A 20,440-nucleotide genomic window follows, 5' to 3' on the forward strand; every position below is an offset into this window, starting at 1 on the left:
ATGCACTCTTATTTCTGCCTGTCTCTTGGCAGGCAGGGGGGGAGACATGACCAGAGGGGCCGGCACCCGCTCATAAATCCAAAATTTGCCAGCGTACTGAAAGCAGTTAGCAACCCCTGCCCTAAAATTTGACGGATTCATCTTATACAATATATTTATATTCCTTTCTCTTGCTCTAAAACCCAGAGTTCAAAAATTGCTAATATCCCTTTTTCCTGTATTTTTAATAAGAAGTGAAGCTTGTATGTGTATTTCCGACGTGCCGCTTGAAAATAAAACAACAGAAAAGGAGAAGGCATATTTTAATGGGTTTATTGGAAAGCTGCAAAGAAAAGCTTTTTGCTGTTAATTAAAAAAAACACGCCCAACTGATTTAGAAAATAATAATAATTACCCACCCATCCCTGCAAAGCTGGATGACTGGGAGTGGCACAAAGGCCTCACTTCTTCTGCCTACAGAAGACATACATGTCATTTCTTCCCAATGGGATGGGGGTCACAGCAGAAGCAGAAGCAGAAGCCGCCGCCCCAGCAGGAGAACGGCTCATGCAGCTGCCACCAAAGATTGTTTTGTTTGTTGACGTGGTCCCAAGCCAGTGCCTCCACCCAGCCCTCAACTCCATGGAAAGCTGCCCATGCTCTGCTCCTGATCCCAGCTGTCTCAGGATATACATACAGAAAGGAAGTGCATTGAATGATACCCTTTTGGGTTCCAGTGGTGGAGGAAGGCCCCCGAAAGCTGCTCCTCTTTGCCATTCGTCAGCAGCAAGGCAGGCGACGCAGGCGGGGGCACTGGGACAGTGTGAGAAGGCTGGGAGGCGGGGGCACCGGCCAGCCCAGGGTCTGCTGCGCCACTTGGCAGCAAGATAAGGCAGCGAGTTGGTGAGAGCCCATAGGCTCCTTTCCGCAAAGTTTGTGGGGCACTGCAGGGGCAGGCTTCCTCTGCACCCCACCCCCTTGGCACACCCCCAGATCTCAGCCCCAGGATAGGAGGAGCATTCCTCCGTCCTCACCACAGACACTGAATAAGGCTGCCCACCCCTGGGCAAGGCTCAGCCTCTGTGCCAGCCACAGGCACCCTGGCAATCCCATGGCACAGGCAGTGGCCCCCAAATGCAAGAAGGGGCCAGGGTTAGGGGCAAGCAGGGCTACCCGCAGAGAGATGCTTCCGTTGGTCGGACTTCCTCCCTGTGTGCCAAACCCAGGGCAAGCGCTGGTTCAGTTTGCGTGTCCAGGGCTCTCTGCCAGGAGTCAGTAAACCCCGGGTGAGGTAGCCTGCTCTTGCTCCGGGAGGTTCAGCAAGCCTCTCCCTGCCGATGGTCTTGGGGTGCCCGCAGCTCCGCCTGCCACTCTTGCCTCCTCCTCCACCCCCAGGCAGGATGGCTGCTGCTCCGGCTCCAGCTCCTTCCCTCCATACAGGGGGATGGTCTCCTCCATCTCTAGCCCATCCTCCAGGCTCTTGGCTGTCCTGCCTTCCGAGGACCACGGGCAGGCCATGGCGTTGCCGCAGGCGGCCAGGTCAAAGGTCACGCTGTGGCGCATCAGGAACACCTCCAGCATGTAATAGAAGGTCCAGAAGACAGCAAAGCAGCCCAGCAGCATCAGGGTCTGGGAGGTCAGAAGGGGAGAGAGAGGGGTCGTCAGAACTGGCACGGAGTAAAGAAACCTTCGCAAAAGACAACAGACCTGGAATGAGGGAAACCAGGGAGAGGAGGGCATCCTGGCTGAAACAGGAGTTCAAAGTTCCTATGGTCTTGTGGGCAGTGGAAAATATTGGGGGGGGGGTGTGCTTGGGTGGTTTTTCACCCAAGTAGCACAGAATCTGCCAGCAGAATAAGCTTTGCCAGGAAGGGAGTGGAAGTCACGTCTGGCTTGGCTTGGGCCAATCCTGGCATTCAGTAGCCTTGGAGACTCGGTCTATGGCTGGCCCAGTATCACCCAGTGAACTTCACGGCTGGCCAGGGAGGCAGTGGGTGAATGTGGTCTTGCCAGCTCTGCAAGTCCAACACGCCAACCTCTGGTAGACCACCCTTCGCCAGCCTGAAATTATTCTGAGCCTGTCGGCGGAACCTAACTAAGCTGAGCTCTCCCTGAGGTCCATGGCTAGGGGGAGCTGACATGATGATGCCCTGCATGTCAAAATTTGCCACTTCCACCACCCTAGTCTAGCCACCCCTCCCCACCAATTAGCCGATGACCCACAAGGCTGAGATAAACCTCACTGAACACACATGTTCCAGGGCTTGTCTGCTCTAAACCAATCAAAAAGGGACCCCATTATTCCACTGACCAAACCCACAGTGGCCCTGTTGCGCTGACTATCGCTACATCACCGCCCAAGCCCCTGCCCCTCACTAGCTCAGTAGGGAGGGCTTGAGACTCTCAATCCTAGGGTTGTGGGTTTGATTCTCCACATTGGGTGAAAAAATCCTGCATTGCAGAGGGTTTGGACTGGATGACCCTTGTGAGACTGCTTCCAATTCATCAATTCTATTTTTCTTTCTCCCTCCACTGCCTGTTGAGGATCCTGCGACAGGCAGGTGTGCATTACCTTGAGGGTGTTGGTGGTGATGGTGTAAGGCTCCTGCTCAGGGATCTGCAGGCCTGGTGGGCAGGGCAAGGAAAAATCGCTGTCCAGGTATCGCCCACTCATGGCCTCTTCAACCAGCCTGCGGGAGAAACAGCCTTTTCTGAATTGCACCAACAGGCAGGGGGGCGATTTTTCCTTTCTTCCCTTCTGCCAGATTTTTAAGACAGGTTCCTGTGGTCTTCCCTCTCTGGCCAAAGCCTTCCGCTGCCCCCCGCCATTTTTTCCAGGTTCCTGTTCTGACAGTGCCCAACCAGAAGTCCTTAAGCACAATCTGAGTGAAACGGCAGCGCTCCCGGCCACACTTGTGATTTCCAGCAATTGGCTTCCGAGCGTGGAGGTAGTGCAAAAGCCACCAGACAAAATCATCCAAGGTGGCTCATGCTAGCTAGCCAAGCCCCATATCGCAAGGGGGGGGGGGAGTTAAAGCCAAAAAACACCCTTCGGGTCATTGCTAGTCTGACCTAAGAAAAATTACTTCCCCCTCCCAGTTAGGGTAACCAGGCCAGGCCCAGAACAGAAGTATTTATCTGCTTTGTAAGCCGCCTTGAGTTTGTTTTGAAGTGGAGTCACTGAACACATGAAATTGATCAGGGGGAATCCTTTCCAGTGGGGACAGAGGAGCTACAAGAGCTTTTTAACTGGGCATCCTCTTGCTCCTGACTGAGACTAGGGCTGGGCGATATATTGACGCATCACCCAAAACCGGTTTGAAGTCCATATCACGATAGTGGCAATATATTGTGAATCATGATGTTTGTGACTATGCAAAAATCTCAATGTGGGGGAAGCCGTGAAGTCAGCCAATGCCTCTACATAGCTCCATCCTTATTTCAGACATTGTGACAACATAGTTATATTGTGATGTTTAGCTGGTGATTTATATTGCGATGTTGAAAACCAGATATCAGCCAGTCTTAACTGAGACAGAAATTTGGAGTCGAATTGTCAGCCCTGGCAACCTCCCAGCCTCTCTGATGCTCGTGCCTCTGCACCAAATCTCACCAACCTTACCTCTGTCGCTCCTTGATCTCGGCAAGGGCCCACGAGGATCCGTACAGAGTCAGCTGCCAGTGCTTCAGCACACCAGCCCCCAGGGTCTCATCCCCTGCAAAGGAGAGGCATTGGCAGGAGAGACTAGCGAGCGAGAGGCTTGTGGGAACACAGAGACAGGGGGCAAGAGGGGAGCTCGCCACCTCCCAGAACAACAACAACAACAACAATTTATTATTTGTACCTCGCCCATCTGCCTAGGTCTCCCCAGCCACTCTGGGCAGCTTCCAACAAAGATTAAAAATACATTAAAATGTCACACATTAAAAACTTCCCCAAACAGGGTTGCCTTCAGATGTCTTCTAAAAGTCAGATAGTTGTTTATTTCCTTGACATCTGATGGGAGGGCATTCCACAGGGCGGGCGCCACTACCGAGAAGGCCCTCTGTCTGGTTCCCTGTAACTTGGCTTCTTGCAGTGACGGAACCACCAGGAGGCCCTTGGCGCTAGATCTCAGTGTCCTGGCAGAGCGATGGGGGTGGAGATGCTCCTTCAGGTATACAGGACCGAGGCCATTTAGGGCTTTAACGGTCAGCATCAACACTTTTATTTGTGCTCAGAAATGTACTGGGAGCCAATGTAGGTCTTTCAGGACTGGTGTTATATGGTCTCAGCGGCCGCTCCCAGTCACCAGTCTAGCTACTGCATTCTGGATTAGTTGTAGTTTCCGGGTCACCTTCAAAGGTAGCCCCATGTAGAGCGCATTGCAGTGGTCCAAGAGGGAGATAACTGTTAGGGTGTGAAACCTAAGACGCTGGCAAGTTAGCAATGTCATGTGACTTTAAGTAGTCAAGCTCGTTAAGTTGTTAAGTTGCTCATTATATAAAGAGTGTTTGTTTTCTCTGCCTGTGGGGGCGTGAAGCAAAAATGTCTGAAAGCTCTGGAGGTTTTTCTGTTATCTTTCTGCAATAAACCTGTCTTTGGAAAGACAGGCTTCCCTGTGTCGTTATTTCTTTGCTGCTGAGACTCTGAAGCTTGTACTGCAACAAGAATCTCTGCACTGGACTTAATCAATGCTCTGCAAAGAGAACTGTTGCTGGTTGCGCAGCGGAAGCGTTTACTGGGCCAGTACACAGACTCTCTTAATAACTAGAGCATGCACCACTCTGGTGAGACAGTCCACGGGCAGGTAGGGTCTCAGCCTGTGTACCAGATGGAGCTGGTAGACAGCTGCCCTGATTCCAGAATCCCTCTGGAAAAGGCAAAGGGGTAATCAAGGGTCTCGATTCTAGGCAGTCACAGCGCTGGCAAGGAGCAGGTGAGTGGTACATGTGCAGGAAGCCATGCAAGGCTCTGAGGAGATTTCACAGCAAGAACCACATGGGGGGAAGGGAGGGGGCAAGAGTCCTCCCTCTGGAGAAAGAGGAAGTGAAGCCACAGGACTCACCAACATCCCGGATCAAGAGGCGGTAGGTGCCCTGCGCCTCCTCACCCCAGCAGCGCACGGTGGAGAAGGTCCAGTCCGCAAAGCCACTGGGATCCCTACAGGAGAGACGGAGGACATGGAATCTGTGCAGTGTCCGCAGAGCTTGGAATTAGAAATCCACCCCCCCCCACCCCCAGATGATGGCCTTCCAGCCTTGAGTTACCAAGCCCTTTCTTGGCCTAGGGTGAGGACAGAGACGCAGTATGCTCATTTTATACATCCTTAAGATTTCGATGACTTCCTCTTTTCTCTTTCCATGGTTCATTTTACATATCTTAAATTCCTGCATTTTTACAAAAAAAAACCTATACCAATCAGTATTCCATGACTGCATCCTCAAAACTTATTCACACCACTGAATTTATCTTAATGCTGCCAGCGTTTTCAGCTGTACACAATTATATTCCATATACAGTGGTATCTCAGGTACTTAATTCGTTCTGGAGGTCGGTCCGTTCTTAACCTGAAACTGTTCTTAACCTGAAGCACCACTTTAGCTAATGGGGGCCTCCCACTGCTGCTGTGCTGCCACAGCACAATTTCTGTTCTCATCCTGAAGCAAAGTTCTTAACCCAAGGTACTATTTCTGGGTTAGCGGAGTCTGTAACCTGAAGCGTATGTAACCTGAAGCGTATGTAACCCGAGGTACCACTGTATTCAATAAACATTCTTCTGGTTCTCTTATTCTCTATGTTAAGTCTGCAAGTTGTGCATATTCTGTCAACTTAAGCTGCCGTTCCTCTTTGGTTGGGACCTCGCTCATTTTCCATTTTGGGGCTAACAAAACACGGGCTGCAGTTGTTGGATACATGAATAACCTTTTCTGACACTTGGGGATTTCAGTCTGAATTATTCCCAACAGAAAGGACTCTAGGTTTTGGGGGGAAAGTACGTTAAAACTCCCCCCCTCCAATTCATTATAGATCATTTCCCAATACTCTTTTACCCTTTTACATGTCCACCACATATGAAAGAATGTTCCCTTTGCCTCTTGACTCTTTATTCGTTTCTTAATTGTACTTCTAGCCTGTCCTTCACCAAACATTCCATTTTTTACAAAAATAAATAAAAATGTTCTTAATTGAAACAAGAATACTGCTTTTTAAAAAAAGACTAATACGGTTTACTTAAAATCATAAAATAAAACCACGAAACAACCCATGGCAAAATAACAAGCAAAATGGCAGTGTCATAAGAACCATAGCTGTCAACTTTTCCCTTTTCTTGCAAGGAATCCTATTCAGAATAAGGGAATTTGCCTTAAAAAAAGGGAAATGTTGACAGGCTATGGTAAGAACATGAGAAGAGCCTGCTGGATCAGGCCAATGGCCCATCTAGCCAAGCATCCTGTTCCCCCCAGTGGCTGACCAGATCATAGAATCATAGAACTGTAGAGGTGGAAAAGACCACAGGGGTCATCTCGTCCAACGCACTGCAATGCAGGCATCTTTTGCCCAACGTGCATCTCGAACCCATGACCCTGAGATTAAGTGTCTCATTCTCTACCAACTGAGCTGTCCCCGGGGATGCCTGCAGGAAACCCACAAACAGGGTTCAAGCACAAGGGCGCTCTCCCATCCTGTGGAATACAGCAACTGACACTGAGAAGCGTTACTGCTTCCTGCTATGGATCAAAGCATAGCCATCATGGAAAGCAGCCATCAATAGCCCCTCACCTCCAAGAATTTGTCTAATCCTGTTTTAAAGTCATTTAGCTTGGTGGCCATCCAGTGGGAGTGAGTTCCATAGTTTTAAACTATACCCCGAGTGAATAAACCCTTTCTGTCGTCTGCCTGAATCTTCCAAAATTCAGCTTCATTATGGTTATGCGCAAGAGGGGAAAACATTTTCTCTATCCATTCCATGCATCATCATATATACCTGTATCATGCTGCCTCTCACTTGCCTTTTCTCTAAACCGGTTAAGTCCCGGACGCTGCAACCTTTCCTCCATCTCCTTGGTCATTTGGGTTGCCTTTTCCTGAACCCTACAATATCCTGCCTGAGTCAAGGCAACCAGAGCAGCTCACAGCCCTTGCAGACAGGACTTGATATCTTTCCGCAGGGCCTGCAAGACAGAGCTGTTCCACCAGGCCTTTGGCCAAAGCACAGTCTGACCCCCTCCTTTGGTAATCCTCACAGAACTCTAGCCCAATGGTTGCCATTAATTTGATTTTGAATTGATTTTAAAATGAATTGATTTTAGAATACTGTGTTACTTTTATTGTTGTTAGCCGCTCTGAAACCCGGCTTCGGCTGGGGAGGGTGGGATATAAATAAAATTTTATTGTTTCATTGTTTAGTGAGGCATTCAATAGCAGGGACCAGGAATTTTGTTCGGACTGCCTTTTTTTTTGAGGCCAAAAGGGCTTTATACTCTTTTTTGATTTTGAAATAAGATGGAGGTAAGTAATTTAGTCCAGCGTTTCTATAGGCCAAATAAGCGTTCCTCAAGTCTTCCTTCTTTGTGCGGCACTCTTGGTCAAACCCTTTAGTAGTGCGTGGCTTGCCAGCTGATGTCAGGTTCCTATTGGAAGACTGGACAAATGCTAGAACATTAGCAGTGGCAAAGTTTTTATTGGCGGTTGCAAGAACAAATGATCCCTATATTCTGAACAAAATGCTTGTTTAACCTGGAGGTAGGCTGTATGAATTGTGTATTGCTTTGTAATGATTTGTTGGGTCTCTGGACCATAATAAAGATTGATGATGATGATGATAAAATTTTATTATTTATTATTATTAAATGGAAAGAGGTTTATCTGATGGGCTGGCGCTGCGCTCGGCGATTCCCCCACCCACTTCCTTCCAGGGGCCGTCCTACTCACGAGTCCATGCTGCGTGGTGTCCCGATCCAAGACTTCATGCCGCTGGGACAGAGGAGGCGGATGTCCAGGTTGCCACGGCGGGGGTGGGTAATGGTGACGGTCACAGCCACGTGCTCCAGAGTCTTCATCCCCGAGAGCTCCAGGTCAGCTTCTGTGACTGAGAGGGGAGAGAAGCAACTGCACAATGGTTGCTTGCCCTGGATCCTTAAGCGCTCCTCCTTCTGCAAGGCCTTGGGGAGGCTGTGCACAGGCAGAGGGGTGGGTGGGTGGGTGGGTGGGCATCATCCTGGCATGGATGCAAGTGGGACGATGCCCATGGTCCACAAACCACAGCTGGGCCTAATCGGTTGCAGCAAACATCTCGCTTGACCTCTGGTGAGCACGACTTGTGCCATCTGTGCGCACGCCAACTACTCGCGGCGTTACTAGCGCACGTGGGGCTCGGGACCAGGGTGCCACCCTGGGAGCAGCAGGTGGGAAACAAGAAGCAGAGGAGCTGACCAGGCTCAGATCTGCTCCTCCTAGCTTCCTGCCTTAAAAGCTCCTCCAAGTTTTGGCCAGCTCCATGGAAGGCTCTTCCTAAGTTCCTCCATCAAAAAAGTACCTTCATCACAGGAAGCTACCAAAGAGGAGCCTGGATGCTGGATCAGGCCCAAGGGGGCCCACCTAGCTTAGCATCCTGTTCTCACGGTAGTCACCCTGTTGCCCCAAAGCAGTGTTTCCCAAACTTAGGTCTCCAGCTGTTTTGTTGGACTACAACTCCCATCATCCCTAGCTAGCAGGACCAGCGTTCAGGGGTGATGGGAACTGTAGTCCAAAAAAAAAAAAACATCTGGAGGCCCAAGTTTGGGGAAATGCTGCTGCAAAGGGAAGCCCACAAGCAAGACCCCGCGATCTCCCTTTCAAGGCTGCAGTTCCCTCCACCCTCAGAGACTGACTCTTGCATTCCTCTCTGGGGTTCAGCCGCTTTCTGGCATTTCCTACCCTTCTGTTTGTTGTTTCACATTTTGCCGGAGAGAATTCCTTTTACGGGAAACAGGCGCGGAGCAGCCCTGGACTCCCTTCCAAGGACTCCAAGGCTCTGGGGAAGGCTGGGAACAAGCTGAAGCCCACAGGGGGATCTCCCCTTCCCCTTAAGATCATGTTGCATCTTCCTAGAGCTCCCCAAGGGCCTCCCCAGGGCATGTTGACTAGAGACAGGTTTTTTTCTAGTATTGATGGGGTAGCAGGGTGGGGGAGGGCCCAAGACAGCCCCCCACGCCTCCCCATCCTATTAAGTTTTCAGTGCTGGCCCCAACTTGGTGGAACACTCTGTCACAAGAGACTAGGGCCCTGCGGGACTTGACATCTTTCTGCAGGGCCTGCAAGACAGAGCTGTTCCGCCTGGCCTTAGACTTGGACTCAGTCTGACCCTTGTTTCCCTCCCCATATGGTTTTGATCTATGGGCTATTACAGTGGTACCTCTGGTTGTGTACTTAATTTGTTCCAGAGGTCCGTTCTTAACCTGAAACTGTTCTTAACCTGAAGCACCACTTTAGCTAATGGGGCCTCCTGCTGCCGCTGCGCCGCCAGAGCACGATTTCTGTTCTCATCCTGAAGCAAAGTTCTTAACCTGAGGTAATATTTCTGGGTTAGCGGAGTCTGTAACCTGAAGCGTATGTAACCTGAAGCGTATGTAACCTGAAGCGTATGTAACCCGAGGTACCACTATATGGGCTATTATTAAAATGAGGCTGCATTTTAAATTGTAATTTTAACCTGTACTGTATTTTAAATTGTTTTTTCCCCTCCCCTATTATGTTTTTATTGTAATCTTACTGGTGTTAGCCGCCCTGAGCCAGGCTCTGACTGAGGAGGGTGGGGTATAAATATATTATTATTATTATTATTATTATTATTATTATTATTATTATGGCACTTCATGTTTCTCAGGCAGGGCTGGCCCTCTGCGCCCTGACAAGGCAACCTGATCTAAAAGCGTTCAGCAGCTCCATGGTCGGGGTCTGTGGGCCTCTCTCACCGGTGGACAATGTGAGCCTCACGCCCTGCACAAATCTCCCCAGTTGCACAAAGGAAGAACATGAATTAGGAGGCCTCGAGGCTTCTCAAGGAAAACAGAGGGATGGGATGAAACCACCTCTGGGAGGCATCAGTAGCTGGGGAAGAGAGGTCTCAAGATGTGTGTGTGTGTGTGTGTGTGTGTGTCTTGTTTGTGTGTACGGAAGCTGGCCAAGACAGGAGCTGCCGCATTGCCTAAAATGGGCAGAGGGAGCCTCTAGCTTGGGCAAGCATCCATGCACACAGGCTGAGGCGGCCTGGCGTTGGTTGGGGTAAAGAGGAGGGGGCAGCACAGCAGTTCCAGCTCCCTCTCCCCTCCTAGCCGCAGCGTGAGAGATCACACAGACGCTCCCCGATTCCGCACTCTCCCCACCAAACTCGGACTGACCATTTTGGTTGGAATAATGGAAATTGCAAGGAGCATCGCTCTCCATCCTGTTAATTGACAGGGGTCCCAAACCAAGGGGAGGTTCTCCTCTCAAAGCTCCCTCATTTCAAAGGAAGAAGAGCTTCCAAGTGGTTCCTGCCCCAGGGAGTTCCACAGGTTGAAACTTGTTTTTTTAGATCTAGCATGGCTCTCCCACTCCCAAGGAGTTGCGGGATCTGTAGTTTTGCAAGGGAACAGGGAATTTCTTTGGAGGGCAACAGGCTTTCACAGGCCTGGGTTCACTGGGGACGTCAGGGCAGTTAAACCAGCTGAGATTTATTAGTTCAAGCCCCTCCCCTCCAAGCTCCACGAACCATTCCAGGTGACCTCCAGCTGCTGTGGCGCCATGGGGATGGTTTTGCTCTCCTTCAAGACGGGACTGACGTAGGAGGCCAGGTAAGGGACCGACTCCCAGATCTGCCAGTAGGGGAGAAGAAAGAGAGGAGAAGGGGAGCGCTGAGCACCACACAGAGCTTTCTCCTGCCGGCCCCTGCATGCAGCGCCCTCTACATGACACTGTGCCCCACTGTCCAGAAAAGGAGGGAGCAGGGGGCACTTAGCCCAAAGTCATTTCACACAGAATCATAGAATTGCAGAGTTGGAAGGGACACCAAAGGATATCTAGTCCAACCCCCTTGCAATCTCAACAAAAGCATCCCTGATGGGTGACCATCCAATCTCTCCAATGGAGAGTCCACCGCCTTCAGAGGGAGTCCATTCTGCCGCTGAACAGCTCTTACTGCGAGAAAGCAATAAGACCGCTGGCACATTTGCAAAGCTAAGCAGGGTCCAGTCTGGTTTCAAATTGGATGGGGGACCGCATGTTGAGATCCCTGCAATGCAGGGGGTTGGACTGGATGATCCTCGGTGTTTCCCTTCCAACTCTACAATTCTATGATTCTAAGGTTTGTTTGAAATGAGTATTTCTTGCATTCTGAATTCACTGGTTCTGGTCCCACCAGAAAACAAGCATACTGCAGCTTGCATGTGAAAGCCCTTCAGATATCTGAAGATGGCTCTTATACCACCAGTTCATCTCCAGGCCTTAATTGCGGAAAAACAACTTTTCAAGTCTGTCAGCTGGCAGACATCGCCCCAGCCCTTTCAGCCTGCAGTGAGGGATGTGGGGGTCTTGTAGGGGGCAGCAAGTCCGTCCCAATACGCTCTGGCCCCTGCCCCATGCTTCTGGCTGAAGACTACAATGCCCAGGTGGAGGGCAGCCCCCCTAGATGCATCAGTCCTTTCTCCCTTTCTTTGGAAGTGTGGTGGGGGGAACAGGACCCAAACGAGAATCATGGGGCAGACAGCTGCCTTCCCCCCACATTCTGACAAGCAGCCCTGGCCCTTGGTCCTCTTCCTGCCGACTACCTTGGCCGCGTTGACCAGCCTCCAAGCGTTCAGCAAGCCAAACCCGTGCTGGTGACTGTGGCTGAGGCCGGCCTGGTTGACATCCCAGCTGGCCCGGTTGTCTTCATACTGCAAAGGGAGGCAGGGAGCTGATTAGCTGGGGCAAGAGCTTGGGCCTCGGACAGGGTGGGCGGGAGAGACCGCGGCTTCAGAAGATGGAGGGGGCTTTGATGCTGCTGCGACCCAGGAGCGATGCGAGAAGGAAGGAGCTGAGCACCACCCAAACCCCCAGGGTAGGCAGGGAGGGAAAATGCTGGGGAAGAGGAGATTGGAGCTGCTGCAGAGAGTAGGGTGCAAGGCTGGATCTGAAATGCTGAATCAGCAGGGCTGAAAGGAGCAGGGAAGAATGCAACTCTGGATCTGAAACGGTCCAAGCGTCCTGCTTCATTGATACGCCTCTGAATCGGCAGGGGGTTGTGGGAGGAGGGGAGAGCAGAGCCACACCCCACTCCTCCTTTTCCAGGTCTCTGGGATGGGAGTGGTTGGCTCAACACCAGCACTGATTCGGTTAAGCGTTATATCCAAACTCACCAAAACATTCATGCAGAGCTCTCAAGTCCAGCCACCCAGACCCCCGAGAAATGAAGGGGAGGAAGAGGAGGAGGGCTTGCAGAGATTACTGTGCCTGGGGGGTGAGTTGTGGGTTCAGGGTTGCTCTCCACCCCCCTGATTCAGGCATGGAATTGTGGGAGGCGGGGGCACCTCTTTGCAGTGGCGTAGCGTGGGTTGTCAGCACCCGGGGCAAGGCAAGTAATTTGCGCCCCCTAACCCGTGGATTTGCGCCCCCTAACCCTGGATTTGCCCTAACCCCAGATGTTGCGCCCGGTGCGGCTGGCCCCCCCTGCACCCCCCACGCTACGCCACTGCCTCTTTGGGACCATGCAGAGGCCCACACTGCCATACTCCTTCGGGGTTCTGAATCCCACCCCCAAGACTTAACCCTGGTGGCTCAATTCATCATCAAAGGATCGATGGAGAGCAGAGAACATAAGAATAGCTTGCAGGATCAGGCCAAAGGCCCACCAAGCCCAGCAGCTTGTTCTCATGTTGGCCAACCAGAGGGAAGACCACAAGCAGGATCCGACCACAAGAGCCCTCTCCCTGCTGTGGTTTCCAGAAGGTGGCATTGCTGCCCACGACTGTGGAAACAAAGCACAGCCATTGTGGCTAGTAGCAACCAATAGCTCTCTCTTCTCCGTGAATATCTCGAACCATCTTTTTAGGTTGGTAGCCATTGGTTCCTCCCAATGGAGGGAGTTCCACAGTTTAGCAAAGCCCCGTGGGAAGGAGGTGTCAGGATTCTGCCATGGACCGCATCGTCTCTTTCAGCTCAGTCTACTTCCTTCCTTGCGTTTCCATCCTGAAGCTGGGCTTGGGCTTTTTTAGCCCGGAACCAATCTCCTGCCCGCTGCCCCCCTCCCCTTCTGGGCACGGCTGGCACTGTGAAGGTTGCCCACAGAGGAAGAGAGATTGGGGGGGGTGCTACAAAGGCGCCCTGGTCTCACCTTGGTGGCTGTGAAGACAATGATGTGCTGGATGTCCCGCCAGGTGAGACAGGGGCGCACCTGCAGCATCAGGGCGATCATGCCAGCAGCCAGGGGGGCTGCAGCAGAGGTGCCAGTGTGCCCCTCCGTGCACCCGGTGCCCCTCTGCAAATCCCAGTCTGTGGTTGCCTGGAAAGAGAAGAGCAGGAAGCTGGAGGTCACTGGTTTGAATGGAATATTTCTGGGGCCAGAGGGAGGGCTGGCTAATCTGGAGGCGTCATGCATTGGCTGGGGCTTCTGGGAGGTCCAGCCCCAAACAATTGGAAGGCACCAGTTCAGAGAAGGTGGCTGCAACTCAACCCAATTTCCAAGGTAGGATCCAGCAAACACCTGCCTGCATACGTCACGCAACACCCATCTTGCATCTTTCGCTTCACCCCTTGAAAGATCCTCCTTCTGCCGCTGTAAACATGAGTAAGCCCAGTCACCAGGACTGCCTTGTGTGCTCCGTAAAGCCTTTATTTATTTTCTCTTCCTGGTACCAGGCAGGCTGCTCTGACACTGAACTTAGGGAGGATGGAGCTCCAAGCAGGTGGGAGGGAAGGTCACTCTGGAAGAGCCCAGCTCAAAACAGTTCTGGACCACTTTTCCTTGGGATGCACTAGCAAAGCTTGTCTGTCTGTCTGTCTGTCTCTCTCACTCTCACACAGCTGCCTAAGAAGAGTTCTGGGGGATTAACCATGTCAAAGGTTCAGTTGGTGTGAATATAATCTTGGCATTGCTTCTCAAAATGGAATTACATAATAAGAGTAATAATACTATAAGCATGGAGGGGGGCTGCAAATAATGAAGCCCTGGGCAACTGGTCTGACCCTGGCTCCCCCCACCATCATTGCACTACAAACTTATCTCCTTCCTCTCCGAGGTTGAGTTTCTGCAAGGTGGGATGGGTGCAGAATACGGACGGAATCAATCCTTGTTTCTGGCACCCCATGGAAGAAATGCACTTTGTGCCTGTCTGTTTTGGGTGACTTGGAGCCCCTGGTCTGGCTCTGAAGCTGCAAGGATAGCATTTCATGTGCCTTCCTTCCACCTTAGTGGTTCAGTCCACCCCTTTGTAATACCTAGTGCCTGATTTGCACATGGAACTCGGGGGGGGGGGGGAGAGACATATTGGGGTTTCCCACTGCAGAAACTTGAACACTATGTGGCAGCTCTGCTGGACTGTGCAATAAACCAGGTGGAAAATCCCCTTTGTTGAAAGAGGGGGAGATGGAAACAAAGGCAGTAAACTAGCACAAGGGATTGGCAGCTACTGGGTTTCTGCCTTTGTTCCTTCCTCCTTTTCCCACCTGCTGCTGTGGCTCAAAGGGGGCTGGGTCCATTTTCCCACCACTTCCAGCATCATCCATTTGGGTTTGGGGACAAGGGAGCTACCCGGCTGCTTCCACTCCAACCAGCCCAGGAGAGCCTTGAGTTCCTCGGGAAGGCACAGTAGCAGGGGAGGGAGATATCCTTGCTTGCAAAGACAATGCCACAGAAGGGAGGAGGCCATTTAAGCAGACATAAAAGGAAATACAAAGGAAAACAGAATGATGCACCTTAAGGGGGGGGGCAGTGAAGGAATGCATAGCGCAAAACCTGACCAGACACTTGGGAGAACAAAATGTCCTACACTTGTGGCACTGTTTTTAAAGGATTAGTAGCAAGCTGCAAGGGGAGGGAGATTTGGATTGGGACATTATTATTATTGTTGTTATTATTACTATTATTACTATTATTACTATTATTATTATTACAGTCGTATCTCGGAAGTCGAACGGAATCCTTTCCGGAAGTCTGTTCAACTTCCAAAATGTTCAGAAACCACAGCACAGCTTCTGATTGGCTGCAGGAAGCTCCCGCAGCCAATCGGAAGCCCCATCGGACGTTCAGCTTCCAAAAATAGTTCACAAACTGGAACAGTCACTTCCAGGTTTGCGGTGTTCGAGAGTCAAAACGTTTGAGAACTAAGCTGTTTGAAAACCAAGGTACAATTGTATTATTATTATTATTATTATTAATATTATTGAATTTTGTTTTAATCTTGCCCAAGGCAGCCCAAAGAGACTTATACACAAACAAACAAAAAGCCCCACATACATATATTAAAACCAAGGGGGAAAACAAAATGCATTAAAAACACCCCACATGCTTCTAAAAAGCTACTGATAACTAAAAGCCAAAACTAAGATGGGATGGTCAAACCCCGCCACCACCTGCAATATGCTATATTGAGAGCCCCAGCCAGTTGCATGGGGGCATGTATAAACTAACATCCTCGCCATCTGCCTTTCACCCTAAATTCCCAGGGCAGGTTACAACAATTCAAACACAGCATGTAGGTACTTGTATGGTATCTGCATGTCTCAGGAAGTGATTAAGATCAGGACATCTGTACAGTGGTGCCTCGCAAGACGAAAAGAATCCGTTCCGCGATTCTCTTCGTCTAGCGGTTTTTTCGTCTTGCGAAGCAAGCCCATTGACGGCTTAGCGGATTAGCGCTATTAGCGGCTTAGCGGCTTTTAGCGGCTTTTAGTGGCTTATCGGCTTAGCGGATCAGCTGATAAGCGGCTTAGCGGCTTAGAAAAAGGGGGGGGGGAGGAAAAAAAAACCCGCAGGAACTCGCAAGACATTTTCGTCTTGCAAAGCAAGCCCATAGGGAAATTCGTTTTGTGAAGCGCCTCCAAAACGGAAAACCTTTTCGTCTAGCGGGTTTTCCGTCTTGCGAGGCGTTCGTCTTGCGGGGCATCACTGTATTTGGGGAGGGGAAAGAGGTTAATTGGCTCCAGTGCCCCCACTGCTTCCTTGATTTAACTAGCAGTCAATTTGCTTGCATTTCAAGGAAGCTGGGAAATCTCTCTCAGCTCTCCTTGTGCAACAGGCTGTTTTGCTCTTAGTCTATGACAAATAAATGAAAGGCAGGCCTAAGAAGAGCGAGGGGTGTGGGGGGGTTTTTTGGGGGGGGAGGCTGCTCCTGTAATGCCTTGCCTACAAGGTCCTACCTGGCCAGCCATTTGAGCAACGGGAAGCTGGCCTAAGTGGACTCTTGCTCCGTGATCGAGCAAGGCAGTGTTTACGGATTCTTGCTTTTTTAAAAGATCACAGCTCTGTTCTAACTGTGTCGGTGGAAAGGTCTGGCTGCCTCCTTCTGCCTTGCCAAGCACAGTCCTCCCCTCCCTCCCGCCGCTGACTTTTAGGTTGAGCGTGGAAACATTCTGTCGGCTGCTGACAGCTGTTATTTGAACTTGGGACACGAGATGCACGTTTTCAAACATGCACTAGTTTGGCCAGGAAGCATCAACAGGAGCCAAGAAACTGGGTTAAATTCTTCCCATTAAGGACACAGAAGAACATCATGAGAAAAGCCCCTTGTAGCAACGGGCGGAAGAGCTAACTCTGGAGTTTGCAAAAGCCCTGCAGAGCAGAGCACACCAGGCTCCTTGCATGCAACCTAATAAATAATAATAATAATAATAATAATAATAATAATAATAATAATTTATTTATACCCCGCCCATCTGGCTGGATTTCCCTATCAGTGCCTACAGGAAAGACCTTTGCTGGCATGGGTGAGGCCCCTTATGGCAGGTTCTGGGGGGCACGACAAGGCACTTTTAAACCCATCAGGTGGCCCAATGCTGCGCAACAGCAGCATTTGGAAGCTGCTGGACTTACAATGCTCCTCATCATCTTGTCTCCCCCGCTGAAAGTCACAGCCAGCATGGAGGCGCACTCCTCAGCGTAAAAGGGCATGTACCCCATCTCATCCACTGCACCTGGAGGGAAAGAAGAGGCAAAAAAAAGGGGGCTGAAGAAAGTGGCACATACACACACATACACACAATTTAAAGGTAAAGGTAAAGGTACCCCTGCCCGTACGGGCCAGTCTTGACAGACTCTGGGGTTGTGCGCCCATCTCACTTAAGAGGCCAGGGGCCAGCGCTGTCCGGAGACACTTCCGGGTCACGTGGCCAGCGTGACATCGCTGCTCTGGCGAGCCAGAGCCGCACACGGAAACGCCGTTTACCTTCCCGCTGGTAAGCAGTCCCTATTTATCTACTTGCACCCGGAGGTGCTTTCGAACTGCTAGGTTGGCAGGCGCTGGGACCGAGCAGCGGGAGCGCACCCCGCCGCAGGGATTCGAACCGCCGACCTTTCGATCGGCAAGCCCTAGGCGCTGAGGCTTTAACCCACAGCGCCACCTGCGTCCCTTACACACAATTTACTATTTAGTAATATCCTGAAAATGTTTTCAGTGGGATAAACAGAGCAAAGCCACTAGCAGGACAGCTCTGGGGGCGCAGGGACAAGATTTGGGCATGTTGAACACGTGAAACAAAGTCATGAAAAATAACCTCTCCCCCTGCCGTGCCCCCTGCATGCTTTGATTTGGCTCCTGCCTCGTGGACAGCTTCCCAGAACACACAAGCGTAGGTTTATTCATCCTGTGCAGCCTGGCAACTGAAGCAGGAAGCCCAGGGCTAATGGGCAAGTGGAGGGAAGAGGGGAGAAAATCTCAGTGGTGGCTGCAGAGAAACGCTTCTCCTTGGGACCCCAGCTGTGCCCAACTCAAGTTCCTGCGTTAGGAAAACATATGCAAGCTCCGAAGGGCTGTTTGAGAGAATCTGGATTTCAGAAAGAGCTTGGAGCCCAATGCATCTGTCTGTCTGTCTGTCTGTCTTTCTCACAGACACAAACCTTCTGTACAAAGTTCCCGCCTGCCCATGTTGTCATATTGTCGGTCTGTTGACAACAGTCCATTGTCAACACTTGCGTCTTACGAATGGCCTGCATACAGATGTCGACTTTGTTTAGATACATAGGACAATATTTGGATTGAGTTTATGCAGAATGAAGTAGGCTATTACCATCTATATGCTTTAGGATAATAACACAATATCAAATTTATATAAGAATGTATGGGAGTATACTACCATTGCTCTTCTTTTGGGGGAAAAAATATTGTTACAAAAGCCCAGTGCCTACACCTCTTTCTGCCAAGCCGGGGCAGGAACGCATAGGGTCACTGGCACACACCCCGGGTCTGTGTCCCTTTGGAGAGTAGAAAACACAGCAGAGACTGTCTTGCTTTAAGAAATATGGGTTTTTCTCCCACATATTTACACCTTCAGTCTGCATGGAGGGGGTCCAGATCTTACAGCGTGGCCAAAGCATTCCCTGTCTGGCACAGCCCTGCCGTTTATGGATTATTTAAAAAAAAATATATACTTCTCAGGTTTAAACATTTCGCTAATTTACAATCATTTTGACATTTCAAAACTTGACTTCCTTCCCTCTCTTTCTGCGGTTCCTTAAATTTATTTTTAATATCTTCTGCACACCCAAATTAACTTAATTTGCTCGTTTATTCATCTTCTTTAAATGTATACCATGAAACTGCAGGTTATTATAATAATCCTGCCAATGTTTTTATCTGTTTACAATTTTTCTGTAAATATTCCATAAACCATTTCCATTCTTTTATATAAAAAAAATATGTTATCTCAATTCTTATTATTCTGGCAAGTGTCGCCATTTCTGCACATTCCATAAGTTTTTGTATCCATTCTTCCTTTGCTGCTTCTTTCCATTTTGGGGCAAATCACATTCTTGCCACTGTAGTAGCACACATGAATAGCGGTTTACGTTTTAATCCATTCCCCAATTCATCAAACTCTGGTATTTATTAATCTCTAGGGTTTACGGGTTCTGTAACAATATACAGTACAGCGGACGGGATCCGTTCTGGGGGTCCGGTCGGATCCCGAGGTTTGAGGACCACTTCTGCGCATGCGCACACAGCAAAACCTGGTAAAATACTTCTGGGTTTGCCGCGCACACATCCCGAAGTTTACGTAACCAGAGGGTTAAGTAAACGGAGGTACAACTGTATATATTCTTTCTTATACACATCTTTGATTCCCCCCCCCCTTTGCATCACTTTATTTCTTTATAATTGAAATTCTTCCAGTAAAAATATTAATATTAATAAACAGGCCCCTGCCTGCCCTCTTACCGATGGTGACAGTGTAGATGGAGTTGGCGTAGCCATCATAGTTGCAATTGTCATTGTGCTGCCCTCCGTTCCCACTGGCCACCACAAAGATACTGCCAAAGCCTTGGCGGCCGGCCATCACCCCATGCTGCAAAGCGGCCTGAAAGGTAAAGGGGTGGGTTAGCTGAGTGAGCAGGGGCGATCTTGCCTCACCCCCCTCACAGTGCAGGGCACCCCCCCGGCCCCCTTGCTGAAGAACTTCCCACAAGGACAATGGGTCTGTGACAGGGAAAGCCCACAGGACAGGGATCCTAGACCTTTCAGCTCCCTCAAAATCTGTGCATGCGATCCTGTGGCTCACAGCCAATCGCACGCAGCAGTGCTGCTTCCCTCCTCCAGAGCCACCCTGTGAGGCCCAGTGTTCTCCAGGTCTCTCGGGCCGGCAGGGAAGGAGATGGCAGAACTCGAACTCCGTACCTTCCCAAGCTGGTGAGGACCATCCACGGTTTTGCCATCGTCATCGGGGCCCCAGCTGCAAAGGGAAATGCCAGAAAACAGAACTTAGGGACAAATCTGAGGGTCACAACAACCTGGGGTATCCAAGGTAGATCTAACTGTTGGAGATGCATTAGGGATAATGCTTTTCTAAAACGTATGTTTTTCCATTGTCCTATATCAAAAGACTTTTGGTAGGTGCTAACTGAAACTATCAACAGAACGAAATAAAAAAATTCCTTCTAGTAGCACCTTAGAGACCAACTACCATAAATTCCGGTGTATAAGATGACTTTTTAACCCCGGAAAATCCTCTAAAAAGTCGGGGGTCGTCTTATACGCCGGGTATGGGTTTGCCGGGCAGTGGCAGTGGACGGCAGGTTCCGCGCTGGAACCTTAGCGATGCTAAGCCGGCTTTGCTGGGCAGCTTCCTTCTGGTGCAGAGCCCACTGCCCACTGCCGCTGCTCAGAGAAGCTGCCGCGTATAAGACTGGGCGTATAAGTCGACCCCCCAAATTGGCAGCTGCCAATTTGGGGGGTCGTCTTATACGCCCAGTTGCCTAATATGCCAGAATCTATGGTAATTTTGTTACTGGTATGAGCTCTCGTGTACATGCACACTTCTTCAGATACAGAT

The 20,440-nt window shown here is 50.3% G+C and overlaps 1 protein-coding gene across 1 annotated transcript in view; it reads right to left on the reverse strand.

Moving 5' to 3' along the window:
- Positions 1-296: 296 nt before the first annotated feature.
- Positions 297-20,440, reverse strand: part of PCSK7 (proprotein convertase subtilisin/kexin type 7) — a 36,356-nt gene continuing 16,212 nt past the window's right edge. The window contains exons 6-16 of the mRNA XM_079955326.1: positions 19,786-19,840; positions 19,330-19,468; positions 16,989-17,089; positions 13,293-13,460; positions 11,749-11,856; positions 10,695-10,797; positions 7,895-8,051; positions 5,028-5,122; positions 3,602-3,695; positions 2,552-2,669; positions 297-1,608 (exon numbers count right to left, since the gene is read on the reverse strand). Of these exons, the coding sequence (XP_079811452.1) occupies positions 1,252-1,608; positions 2,552-2,669; positions 3,602-3,695; positions 5,028-5,122; positions 7,895-8,051; positions 10,695-10,797; positions 11,749-11,856; positions 13,293-13,460; positions 16,989-17,089; positions 19,330-19,468; positions 19,786-19,840 (1,495 nt within the window). The 3' untranslated portion in view covers positions 297-1,251. The remainder of the gene's footprint in view (positions 1,609-2,551; positions 2,670-3,601; positions 3,696-5,027; positions 5,123-7,894; positions 8,052-10,694; positions 10,798-11,748; positions 11,857-13,292; positions 13,461-16,988; positions 17,090-19,329; positions 19,469-19,785; positions 19,841-20,440) is intronic.

This window comes from Podarcis cretensis, assembly GCF_951804945.1.
Source record: "Podarcis cretensis genome assembly, chromosome: 15".
In the NCBI taxonomy this organism is placed as follows: Eukaryota; Metazoa; Chordata; class Lepidosauria; order Squamata; family Lacertidae; genus Podarcis; species Podarcis cretensis.